This window comes from Trichogramma pretiosum, unplaced genomic scaffold (genome assembly GCF_000599845.2).
Source record: "Trichogramma pretiosum strain Unisexual culture from Peru unplaced genomic scaffold, Tpre_2.0 scaffold2, whole genome shotgun sequence".
In the NCBI taxonomy this organism is placed as follows: Eukaryota; Metazoa; Arthropoda; class Insecta; order Hymenoptera; family Trichogrammatidae; genus Trichogramma; species Trichogramma pretiosum.
Genome location: NW_019641687.1, coordinates 4,124,396 through 4,137,644, shown reverse-complemented (window position 1 = coordinate 4,137,644; position 13,249 = coordinate 4,124,396). Strand labels below are relative to the sequence as shown.

The window sequence follows — 13,249 nt, the reverse complement described above, 5'->3', positions numbered from 1 at the left end:
ATGTAATATAACAATAAACGCTACATAATATAATAACCCGTGGAGCGTTCGCCTTGAGGCCTTGCAAAAAAGGTGGAAAAAAGGGAGAGAGAGAGAGAGAAAGAAAAAAAAGTCGCTGCTGCATGCGCCAGAGGAAGAAGATTATTATATAGTAGCCACAGTAGTCGGCGTTTGACACGCAAGTGGCGACTTTTTCGCGGGAATCGCACATACACGAGTACGTACACGAGCTCGAGCGTATACATGTGCACGTGTGTGAGTGCATGTGCTGTAGCGCTGTGAGCGTAAATATGCACGTAGAGCTATATATCTCGGACGTGTTTTATGCACTGGGGTCTATAAGACTCTGTCCTTGTTTCTATCTTGGTGGCCGATAATGAGAGCAGAAGTACGACGCGCGCATGTGTATACACGACGGACGTCAAGTCAGTTTATGCATGCGAACAAGAGAGAGAGAGAGATGCTTTTGAATAAAACTCGTTTGACTGATCTTAATTGTTGAAAATTTCTCGCTTCGTCGAAAAATTCGTTAGCGTGAAACATCCCAAAATTTACAGCCCAAATCCGTGCTCGAACGCTCATCGTGGAATCGCGTTTTTTATATCACAGCCGCAGCTTTTGCTTTTTCCCCATTAAGACCGTACTCCGGGGCTGTGTGTGCACTGCATGTCTGCGCGCACACATGCGGCTTGATCATTGACAATAAACTTGATGGTATAATATGTCAAGAGTGTGTAATAAGTGTAATTACTATATTGCAAATAGGCAGTTATTACATGGAGTATATTCGTATAATACCACTTGTTGCAATATAATATACAACCATTACTTTAGAAATAGTGCGCGCGGTGCGGTATATATTTTTCAAAAGAAGTGCAACGACACGAGCTATCGTGATTTTTTCGCGTATACGCCGTTTTGTTTTTCATTCAATAGAGTCGGGCATTTTTGTCAATTTGCCCATGACAATGGGTCGTTATGGCAATCACAAGTTGACAATCTTTCAATTTATGCTACTTTTAAAAAATGATTAATTGTCACTCCCATCGATCATCTTCGCTCGTTGCTTCGAGAGTCGCTAAAAAACCAGAATTAAAACACACACCAAACGCGCGCACAAATACGAAATCTCTCAATGTCGCAAAAACCACATTACAACAAAGAGAGTAACACGTGATTTTTCCCCGATATCGATCGGCTATATTAGAAATTCAATATATCGTGTGGGCAGTGCCTCGTATTATATTCTCTATACGTACGTGCACATGCACACAAACGCACACAGACTCGCGAGCCCAGAAATACATGGCTGCATGTACGTGTAGGAAGCTCACGTACACACGGGGCCCGCCTACGCTTTCCAATAATCGCATAAGCCGATCGATAGTGCAGCAGCGAGCTCTGCGCATATGTACACACTCACACACGCTCGTACACAAGCGCGCCTCGTTGTAGAGTGGTAGAGTTTCGCGATGACCTCCATAGACACGCGGAGATATGGTATATATTGTGCATATTATATTGTGTGCGCGGTATAGGCATGTGTGTTTCTCTGGGCATGTGACACACCGACACTAGCTGCAGCTCGTATACCTCAGCTCGTACAAATATGTTATAAAATTTCTTCCTTCGTCAATCTTATGTGCTTCTATATTCGCTTTAAAGCCTATACGAGCAGCTACTACAATATTTCAAAAAACTAGAAAATAGCTTATGAAAATTTATGCGATGAAATCTGTTAAAAATAAAATTGTCAATTATTCATGAATGGAAGTTATGCGTTTGCGAGTAAAATTTTATTTGAATGCATGCCGAGCGACACTTTTAAGTATTATAAAAAGTAAACTAGTTGAAAATTAAAACGTATGAGCAGCAACTTTTTTCTTTCTTGGCAGATAACAAAACTAGCACATTGTGTAGTGGAAAATATTTTCCGGGACTCGCGTGTCCTTAAGCGTAACTTGATATAACAGTAATTTGTCTCTTTGTAATTTAACTACCGATAAAATATTATCACCAGTTAAAACTCACCTAGTCAAGTGGCTCGTGGCTACTTACCAAAAGAGACGTTTAAAAGAAAAAAAAAGTTGAATAATTAATTGCCAAATGTACGCGCCGTGAAAAATGAATAAATATTTTCTTTATTTCTCGACTAGTATTTGCACCGATGCTCCGATGATAAGCGAGAAAAATTACTGTACATACTGCTTACCGTTATGGAGTATCTTATGTATCTCATTTGATAAGTAAATAAATTGAAGCAATATTTATGCATTGGCCTGTTATTTATGAAACGAGTGGAAAAATAAACTTGTTTGTTTTCTTATTTGTTCACTCGAAAAAATAAACGATTTCATTCCCATGCAAGCTCTTTGCAGTCCTTTTCTTCACCTATCGTATACCCGCGGTGAATAAAACAAAAAGTTTCTGCACGATGCACAACATTCTTAGCTCGAGTTGGCCGGTTTTTTTTTCTACACACGAGTTCGAATTTTACGTTCGTCCATGGAAGCTCGGTTAAAAAATTCGTTCAATACCCGCACGCTGCATGCGGAGCGCACTTTGCGTGCTCGCAAGTTATGGAGAAACTTTATGGTACAGAGCGCGTATGCTCATGCCATATATTGCCTCTGTGCTCGTCGCTGATTTTTCCCTCTGGAATATGCGGCATGTATCTAGAGTCTCGGGCATGAGAAAAATCAAAAACCCAGGTCGTTTTCTTTGTCGAGCTGCTCGGGTTGCCGCACTCGAAGTTTGAATTATTATCGAAAAAATAGTACGTAAATTTAATGCGCGACCGACGTGACGACAACAAAACTAAAACTGGACATAATGCATCCTTGTCTCGCGCTCACTCGGGCCGCGACCGTACACTTATGAAGACTGAATGTTCATAGATCACGTTGGCTTTTGCTGCATTACATATTACACAGCGGATATAATTTAATAGCGTCGTAAAAAAATTGCTCTCACTCGTGCTACCTGAATTGTCTTCGATGAAATATATTTTTATATATATAATATAGGTTCGCAGCGGCGGCACCAGCAGTACACGTAATTTCGCAACAATTATGCAGAAATTCACGAGCGCGTGACATTTTCCTATCTATATATACATCCTTGAAAAACGAAAAAAAAGATTATTCTTTTTTTTTTTCAACATAAAAGTCCGCCTCTGAAAGTCTATTGGTCGACGCTTGGCATGTGCATACTCACGTTGCTATATAACGCACACACACATACATGCACAGATCGTGCAAAACCGCATGTAACAAAGTGAAATCGAGCGTGATGCGAAGCTGTGCGCGCCGTAGATTTTCTCGCTCGGCTTGTGTGCAGCGCTTGACACATTGGGGCGTTTTCTGCTGACGTTAGCCAATCCCGTTTTACGATAGTCCTCGCTCGACTCTATGTGCGTGCGCTTGACATAAGGCGTATCTGCGCGTTTATATACTCTGGTCCTTTTTGCCTCTTCGTTGTTAATACTGCCGCTGCTGTTGCTTTTCGATTAAATATTTCTGAAAATCGTTTGTACATATTTGCGCAATGCCCGTTCCGTTATAATATTCAGAGTAGCATATCATATATATGTTAGCGTCATTTTCCAAGCATAGCGAAACGGTTAATACAACAAATTGCGTTAATAAAAAGTAATGTATATAAACATGCACATGGCACAGGCTACCGTGCGGCCGAGCTATATCTGCGTTTTCACGCTAGAATAACAATGTCTCTACATGCTCACTCAGCTCTATTTGAATATATTCTCTTTCTCTCCTTTTTGCGCTTTATATATGTATAATGCGCTCCACTGCAGCTGCTCTCATTTTTACTTTTTTTCGTATTTTCTAAAAAGAAAAAAGAAGGAAAAAAAATGGCACGACCGTGCACGCTTGGCATATGTTGCAATGCACCGTTTGTTCCAATTGTACACGCAGTTTTTTTTTACAATTTTTTTTTGTTCGCTTACGCGCGGCATAACATCAATTGTGAATGACTCCTTGAAAATAAAAATTGATTTTATGTGTCGACGTAAATCATCAAAATGCAAATATCAAATCATTGCGGGAAATTGATTAATCGAGCAGGCCATTAAACGTAGAAATAATCGATTGATTCTCTTAAATTCTTCGATTTATTATGAATTTTTTCCTCCTTCGACGTTGTAAGAAATAACGATATAATACGTGTGCTTTTTTCAGTTTCTAATGATCCGGTGCATAAAAATGCACCAATTAAGTCGTCGGTACCCTTCGACAATTACGAGATCGATCAAATCGTAATGATAAATCAGTTACAAATTCTGCCTAGTGGTAGCGACAATATAACGCGCTACTTTAAACTGCCGCCGGTGCGAAAAATATACTGCCCGAGACGAAGCAACGAGATAAGAGCCTCGGTGTATATAAGTACACGAAAGCTAGCATATGTATACGCGGCCATCCACTGTGTGTGCATATACACCAGTTAGACCTCCATACAGAGTGAGAAAGAGTAAAGGGAAGATAAGATCTTTTTCGTGTGCGTTATGTAAGCCTTTCTCTCTGTATGCCGACGCTGTAATTTTTCTTCCAACAAGCACTGCCTGGCTTTTATCAAATTTATGCCGCCTATCCCAGAGATTCGCCTTTTTTTTCGTTCATTTTACAAAAATCGATTCATTATTGTTGCAAATTAATCTCGAGATTTTTCCACCGAACGCTCATATATTGAATTAGGAAATTTATTAATTTCCAATCAAGTCTCGAGCAGAGCTCTTGTAAGTCTAATTATTTCAATTAACCCATATGCTAGGAGCGAGATTGAAAATTCACTCGGGAGCGATTAATCGATAGGCCTTACTTGCTTGTAAACAATAAAAAACGCCACTAGCCTACTGCATTTCGGCATCAATCTCCCTCGCGCTTTTATAATAAAACGAAAGTTTACATTATCGGCCGATAATCTAACCTTGAGAGCGCAATGTGCCGCTGCATCCCCGCGCATGCGCAGGAGCAAGCGGTATGCGCATTGCGCCCCGCACATTATAATATCATAGTTGCCTGCAGGGCTGGCTAAGCTGGATACGATTATAAATGCTTACACATTTTCGCGCGCGAGCTGCAGCGGCAGCAACAGCAGCAGCAGAAAAGCAGTTAAAACGTTAATGACCTGTTGCGCGCGCGAACACGTACGATATATACACATTCGCGTACACTACTCGACGTATAGACTATGGATGAGCCCGTTACGACGTGATTTATTTTTCTTTTTTCTTGCCATTCATCGTCGTTTATGAGAGACTAAAAGAGAGACAGAGAGAGAGAGACGAATTTCCGTTCGATAGTTTCAGGTGCTGCAATTTCTGCGCGACGCGAGTTTTATTAATAGATTTAGATCGGCGATACAATAAACGCGTATTTACAAAATCACATGCACGCGTGAGCATTAAGCCGTTTATATATAAAATATGAAGCGCGTTCAATTTATTATATCATAAATACCGTTGGCTGGACGAAACGGAAGAAAAGCCATGTGCTCTCACGAGAAACTAGTCGTCGTCGTCGCATCAACATCATCAGAAGCGCTAGGCACGTACGTATTATAACTCGTCGGCGACATTTTCTATAGCGGTAAAAGCGTGAAATTAGTCTTACAAAATTGCTCCTTGCTTTTGCATACAGCAGACCGCAAGTGTTGTTTTTTTTTTTTTTTGTTATCTCGGTCTCGAGCCCTCTCTTCGCTGCTGCCTCATGGCGCTCCGGCGCGTTATAAGGCCCGCGTCTTCTGCTCCACATATCCATTTTATGAAGAATAATTGCCGAGCTTTACGGTTTTTATTTGCAAAACAGCACACATGCTATACGATCTGCGAAATTACGCAAAAAGTGTACGTATATAAGCTCGATTTGAAAGCCTGCCGAGCGCCTGCATAGCTCGTGCAACTAAAGTCTTGGTAGGAGATCGATAGCATTGAACGAAATTCATGCCCATTTTCAGATGGTGCAAACAACTTCTCTCTCTCTCTTTTTTCCTCCAAAACCAGTGCCGCCGAGCAAATTACCAACGCAACGAGATCGATCTCTTTTACACATTGAATAAATCATTCAATCGCTTCTGCATACACTTGCCCGCATCTGAACACACACACACAACTGCTTCTTTCGCTTCTCTCTCTCTCGTGAAAAAGTCATCAAGATACAAAAGTGTGTATACGTACGTAGATACAAGCTGTGCGCACGTAACGTTTAACACCTGCGCTTCTCTCTCACAGGTTTTTCTTTTTATTGGCGTTTTTTTTTACGCTGTACTTTTTGAAGATCACGATAAGTACGGCAGCCTGTACAGCGTGGTGGTATAGTTTCAAGTAGCCGCTAAAGCGCGCGAAAACATACACACGCGTACACTCGCCAGCCAACTCGTACCTGCACACACGTATACGTATCCCGTAAAAGTCCCGATGACTGCGAATGGCTGTGCGTGCGCCGCGAAAGAGACTACTTTTTGCGTTATTGCGCGAAACTCGTGTGAAATGCTCGGGTGCGAGAATTTTTCGGTGAATCGCACCGTTGCAGCAGCAGCAGCTCCGATCGCGTCTTTTATTTTTCTGACCAACTCGATTCGGAGTATATAACGATGGATTATCGCTCGTCAATATTGCACTCATGGATGAAGAAGACATCGCCGATGTAGCTCTATCCGGTCATGGATCATCGTCCCGCCGCAGCTGTAATTACTTGCAATTTGTCACTGAGATGAGCGCGAGGCAATATTATAAAATAACAATTCGAATGAATCAAACGCGCGGCGGACTCGACGCGGTGTATTATAATAGCCGACACATGCGGCAGATAGTCGTCAAGGCATATTTGTTAGTGGGACGATGCTATACGGCTCGCATATTACGTACGTGTACGTGTACATGTGTGTGTGTGCGCGCAGGTAGAGAGAATCTCTCTCTCTCTCTCTGTCGGGGACGAGGAACTACAGCTCGCTGAGCACACTCCGCGCTTCTCATGCATTATATCGTCCTCTCTCTCTCTCTCTCTCTCTCTCTCTCTTTTCTATGTTGTTGTCCATTTACGTATACAATACGTCACATGATTTTTTTTTTTTTTTTCATAAAAATGTTCCTCATTTTTTGTTTCAAATTTTATCGTCGGCCTTGTTCGCGCTCGCGCGTGCGCAAAAAAAATACAACAATTGTTTCGCTTCTTCGTCTTTTTTTTTTCTTTATCATCGTACGAACATCGTGACATTCCCACACAGACGTACGCTTTATAATAGCGAACGAGGTAGGTAGGTAGGTTGGTAGGTGTCGTCTTCTTTTCTTATACTTACGCGGTGGCGGCGGCGTCGGCAGCGGCAGTCCAGCGTGACGGCCAGCGAATATAAGACATCCCTGAGCGCACTACAGGCTCGATCCACCTACTATCTCATCTGACATGGGAATCAGAGAGAAGCTCCGATGTTTACGTGTGTGTGTGTGTGTGTGTGTGTGTGTGTGTGTGCGTGCACGTATATGTACGTACTTGCATGTGTGTGTGTGTGTGTGTATCATTAATTACAGACTATAATACACTTGGCAAGCTATACAGTTTCAACGAGAATATTCCACTTCTCGTTTTTTTTTCTTTTCTGTCTTTTTTCTCTCTTTTAAAGTCAGAGAGACTTTTTTTTGTGTACGTAAGCGAAAAAGGGAGAAAAAATCGCGAGAGATAAAGGAGTTCGTTGCACTCGCGGACCGCAACCATCGATCAAAATCGCGAAACAATTACACGACGGATCGATTCTGTATTACAGTCGTCGGATCGCTCTGTGTCGGGGTACCGCCGACAAGTGTTTAATTAATCGATCATCGAATTGTTGTTGGTCGCGTTGTAATCGCGTACACGCGTACGTGTGTCGAAGTGATTAATCGTCTTTTCTCAGCCACAAATGTTTTCTATACGTATACGCGTACATTACACGTGTGCCGTACGTAGTACCCCGAGTGCAGCAGCGGCGGCGCAATTGCATATATCACCTTTCTCAGCCGCACACGTATTATATGCGCGTAATAAACACATCAGCGATGAGCGCCTACGTAAATAAATAAACGAAAAAAGAAATGTCGTTTTTTCACCTTCTTCCTGAACTGCTGCTGCTGCTGCCTATGGTCATTAATCGCGCAGCGGAGCTTCTTCGCGTCTTTCTCTCTGCCTACCTACGTACACGGGCGTAATGTAGCGCACAACAGAATGGAAGCGCGCTCCGTTGGAATCGCATGCGCGCACCGCTCCCATGTTTTCGACGGAAGTTTCGAGCCGCGTAGTGTCGAGGGTGAGCTCATGCCTCTCTTTCTTTCTCTCTCTCACTCGTTTTCTCTCTCTCTTTCTCTCACTCGACGCCGGCCCAGGGAAAAATACCTATTCGAGCTGCTTTTGTCGAGCATGCGCCCTGTGTGCAAGTCGAGCGTCGGCCACTCCACCAGCGGAATGTTTCGCGACTTGTTTATTATCATTATGTGTGCATATCTGTATGTATGCGTATGTATCATGATTGTAATTTATGTATATTGACATTTTTGCGGGCGATGTGTGCACCGATCCCGTATCCCGTGGTGCGTAACTGCACCAGAGAGCGGTCGCGAAAAAAAGGGTTGCAATTTGCCCGTGCACGCAAATATATGTAACGCAACAAATACGTGCATTACTTTTCTTCTCGATGATCGTCGTATTATGTGCATACAACTCGACACGAAAGAGTCTTTGAGCGACGAAAATCGTGCACGGTAGCGATCTCGTAAATGTAGTGTACGTAACGAAGTACCGACCAAGTGTCATTTTGAAAGCGAGACCCCACGCGAGGAGAGACGCGCGGCGCAGTAGCAGGTGTATCAGCGGGGAGTCGATCTGTCAGCGGCGTGTAATACATACACAAATGTATACGTATGGATACGCACACAGGCGCGGCACACATACACAAAAACCCAAAGATGAACAGGTTCATTATAATAATTGTACATTGGGCACGTGTTCACAAGGGAGTCTCTTTCTCTCTATACAACGCTGAGTTTACACACACACATACATATAGATGTAATATAGAGTAGAGACAGGTTAGAGTCGCAAGCTCCACAGTGATTACTTAATGCGATAAAAATGTGTGCTTTGCGGAGAGAGAGGATCGTTTCGGTGCGGCAACGCGAAGGCAAAAGAAAAAAAAACTAAATAAAATCAACGTGCTGCAGCGTGTGTAGTGCAGCGAGTGCCGCGCGCTTATGAATATGTAAAGTAATATTTCCACGATATGGGTTTCGTCTAATATGCCCGCGAGCGCTTCATTGAGTATGCATCAGTGTCGATCGACTGGCAGTGTGCCGCGCCTCGCCGCGGCCAAGGGATCGATATGTGCGCGCAGATATTTTTTCTCTCTCACTTTGGCTCTTTTCTCTCTCTCTCTCTCGCTCTCTCAACCTTGCAATTCCTATGTCATGTTCGGCCTGGCACTCATTAGCATTGGTAATGACGTGTTAGTCGCCACACGATATGTGACCTATAGCGCGCGCGCGCGCGCGTATACGCTCGCGTAAAACGAGATGCTGGCACTTTTGCGAAAAAATACCAGGAGAGAGCTGCCGCTGAGTTTTTTGCCTCAATTCTAATTCCTGGAATATGCGCGCTCGGCGCAACGATAGGCCACTGCCAGCGCGTGCGCTTCTTGTGTATAGCGTGCATGCCTTGCGCTGCAGCAGGTGCGTTTGCTCGTATATAGACCCCGTCCGTTCGTCCGTTCGTCCGTCCGTCCGTCCCCATACCTTCGCGTGCCCGCGCGCTCGCATATGCCTCGGAGGGACATCGAGCAGCAGCGCTCCTTTCGCCGCGTCCCTTTGAATTTTTCGGCACCCACATGTTATGATTGTTGCCAGCTCGTATATGTGTGTACAACGGCCGGGGCTGCTGCTTCGATGCGCAGCGCGCGAACACGTCGTCCGGTTTAATTACTCGAGAGTCGAGTGCAGCCGTGACTCAATCGTACCGCGCGGCGCATACGACGAGGCGCACTAGTACTGTGTCCTCGACGGAGGAAAAATAATCGAAAATAATCCCCGCGTACTTGTAATGTACGCACTGCAATAATTATTATTATGTAGGCCATGTACACGAGTGTGTTCGTAATATCGATGAGCATTGCGCTATACGTATACGTCCCAGCCACGCTACCGCCGCCGCCACGCGGAACCTTTGTCGTCGACTTTTTCGTCGGGCAATTAGCTTCGAGATTTACTTCGCTGCAGTCCTTCTGCTCCCTTTTTACTCGTGCTCGACTCGACGCACACGCACGCACGCACCACACGACACAATATGCGCTGCTGCTCGCAGAGAGTGAAAAAGAGAACATTAAAAATTTGATCTGATTGATGACTCCGCGGCCGCGGCTGATGTATTAGCGATCTGCGCGCACAGTACCCGCATTCTCTGTCTCTCTCTCTCTCTCTCGTCTGTCTTTTCTTTTCTTGCCTCTGGGTTTACGCATTAGCGACCCGCAAAGGTTTTTCTCCGCTTTATAGTTGTAATAATTCAGATGAAATTCGTTCGTTTAGTGCGCAATAAATGAAAAACTACAGCGCTAATTCCTATATTGTGTGCAGGAGTATATTTGAAGAAAAAAAACTCCAAAACAGCTCACAGGGGTATAATGAACTCGTTTTGACATGACGTACTCGGCTCTACACATATACAAGTATTCTTTCCGCTCGACGTTGCTCTCCCTCTCTCTCTTTCTCTGCCTCATCCTTTTCGTTATTATTATATACCACGGAGAAATAGTCTCTTGATTAAAATAACTGTAAAGTCCTTTTTGATTGACGCATCACCAGCAGCAGTGAAGTGCAAAAAGCATCGCGCGCGTACATGCACACACATACTCGGTCCTTTTCTTACGATGCTCCTCGGGCTTATTACGCAATGTGTCTTATGTAGAAGCCACCACGTATAGACATTTAGTGGTATTTTTTTTCAAATTTTTTTTTATTTTTAGCGTTCGATGCGTTGTTGTGATCGATTATTTGGAAAATTTTTAACGACCGCAAGATGCGCCAAAGAAAATTCAATTTTTTTCCCAAAGCGCGCGCGTATGGAGAGGCCAATTATTTGCTTTCAAGCGATACACACTCGTATAGATTTCCGAACACGCGAGAACTTACGTAAGGATTCCAAGTCACGTGTGTGATCACAATTATGTGCGGCTATATACACGTACTTATAGGTGTGCATATTATTTATATATACACGTATACGAGTGCATCGTAGGTGCAATAGAAAAAAGAGCGAGGAAAAACGACCGATTATATAAGTCCGACTGAGAGAAATAACAAAATACGTCCATACCCCCTTGCGACGAGCGGTAAATAACTCGATGCAGCTGAGATTGAGAAAAAAAATTGTTATTTGATCGATTCGTTCGTTTTGCTGTTGCAGGTGAAAATTTGGTTTCAAAACAGAAGGAGTAAATACAAGAAGATGATGAAGGCAGCGCAACAGAGCGGAGGAGCCGGGCCCGGGCAACACGCGGGCCTATTGGCCGGTGGCACAGCGTTACCCGGTGGTCCGTCACCCCAACCCGGCCAGCCCGGCAGTCTCATGCAAGGAGGTAGGTGTACTCTCGATTCGACTCGCTCGTCTCGAGCTGGCGGCGCTGAAAAAGGCCAAGTCGACTAACCGATCGCGCTTCGCTCTTTGCGCTTTGTTGTTGTTCCAGGAGGAGGCAGTTCAGTGTCGGGCAGTCCGACGACGGGTTACCTCGGGGGCATGGGCGGCGCGGGTGGCCACACGCCCGGCAGTTCCAGCCCCGGCAGTGAAATGTCGCCCCAGCACAACGAATCGCCCCCGGCACCGGCGTGGCCCGGCGAGATGAAGCACCATCCACATCCACACGCGCCTCCGCACAGTCATCACCATCCGCACACGGCGGGACATCATCCGCCGCCGCCGCCGCCACCGCCACATCACGCCGGTTACATGCCACAGTACTCGTGGTACCAGACCGATCCCAATCCAGGATTACTCACGTAAGGTTCTGCCAGCTTTTTCACTCCTATTTTCATTTGAAACCTCATATATACGCGCTCGAGTATATTCCATCTAAATCTCACGAAACCCGAAGAAACTTACGATGCGATAGCAAATGTACTAACGTCACCAATGGGTCGTTCTGCTTTTGTGCTTACAGGGTGTGGCCTGCGGTCTAACGAAGTCGTGTAACCTCGTGAACCTTGGACTAAGCGATGCTGACTCGAGTTAGTAAAAAAAGGACACCAGAAGCAACAGCGAGTGATGTGCCCCAAGTGGAAAAGTCCCTCGTATTTCATGGTGGGTGCTCGAACGTCGAACATCTAACGCCGTAAATACAAACTCTGAAGTATGGATAATAATAAACACACCTTGATTGTGTGAAGCGTGATCTCGTGACGACAAACGAACGCGAAAATAAAAACGAAAATATCGTCGGAATCTGCCAGATGACGTTGATAATTTTTCATCGACGTGTACGAATGATTACCAATCGTTAATTGTACGTGTAAATGAGGAATAATCTTATTTATTATTGTGATGACGAGTGAGTAAACAAACACATAGAATTGCCGTTGCTTCTTCGCGTTTTCTTATAAATGATGAATTAAAAAAACCGAATCGGTCCTGTGAGTGGTCATAACTATATAAATATATAAATATAATTATCATACGTGCCGATAATGGCGAGTATGAGTGTACAAAAAGTTTTTTGTCAAAGTAAAAAAGAAAAACATTATTGTCTTGTTTCATAGTTGAATATATATATTATAAATATATAAATAATGATAATAATTATTATAAATATTATACTCGCGCGTGTGTGAGTGTGTATATGTATGTGTGTGTGTGTGTGTGTGCGGTGTACGGCATGTACCGTGATACGTGCCCGTTGTATATATTATACAAAAATAAAAATTGAATAAGCAAATAGTTCGAGCTACAAAACAAAAAGCCTCTTTCTCTTTTTCGCGCGGTGGAACTTCAATTTCGGAGCTCCGCTTCACTATGGTTGCACAAAAAAAAATCACGTTTTTTTCCTCTCCATCCCAAGCTCCGGAGAGAAGAGCTCGAGAAATAATGACATTTTCGTGCTGCTGCGAATGGCGCAAAACGGAAGATACGGCGAGCCGAGCGCGGCGCAATTGCTACACTCGCTCGCTCGCGCGCGCCACCGGAGATGTACAACCGTTGCGTAGTGATTTTTTACGAAACTG

The 13,249-nt window shown here is 44.0% G+C and overlaps 1 protein-coding gene across 3 annotated transcripts in view; it reads left to right on the top strand.

Moving 5' to 3' along the window:
• The window catches only part of LOC106658557 (homeotic protein distal-less), a 38,186-nt gene extending 25,923 nt beyond the window's left edge, over positions 1-12,263 (top strand). For 2 of the 3 annotated variants that reach the window (XM_023461381.1, XM_023461380.1), the window contains exons 3-5: positions 11,442-11,613; positions 11,722-12,031; positions 12,193-12,263. In XM_023461381.1, coding sequence (XP_023317149.1) covers positions 11,442-11,613; positions 11,722-12,031; positions 12,193-12,211 — 501 coding nt within the window. In that variant the 3' untranslated portion in view covers positions 12,212-12,263. Of the gene's footprint in view, positions 1-11,441; positions 11,614-11,721; positions 12,037-12,192 lie in introns of all 3 variants that reach the window. The other variant, XM_023461382.1, reaches the window with a different exon arrangement.
• The last annotated feature ends 986 nt before the right edge of the window (positions 12,264-13,249 follow it).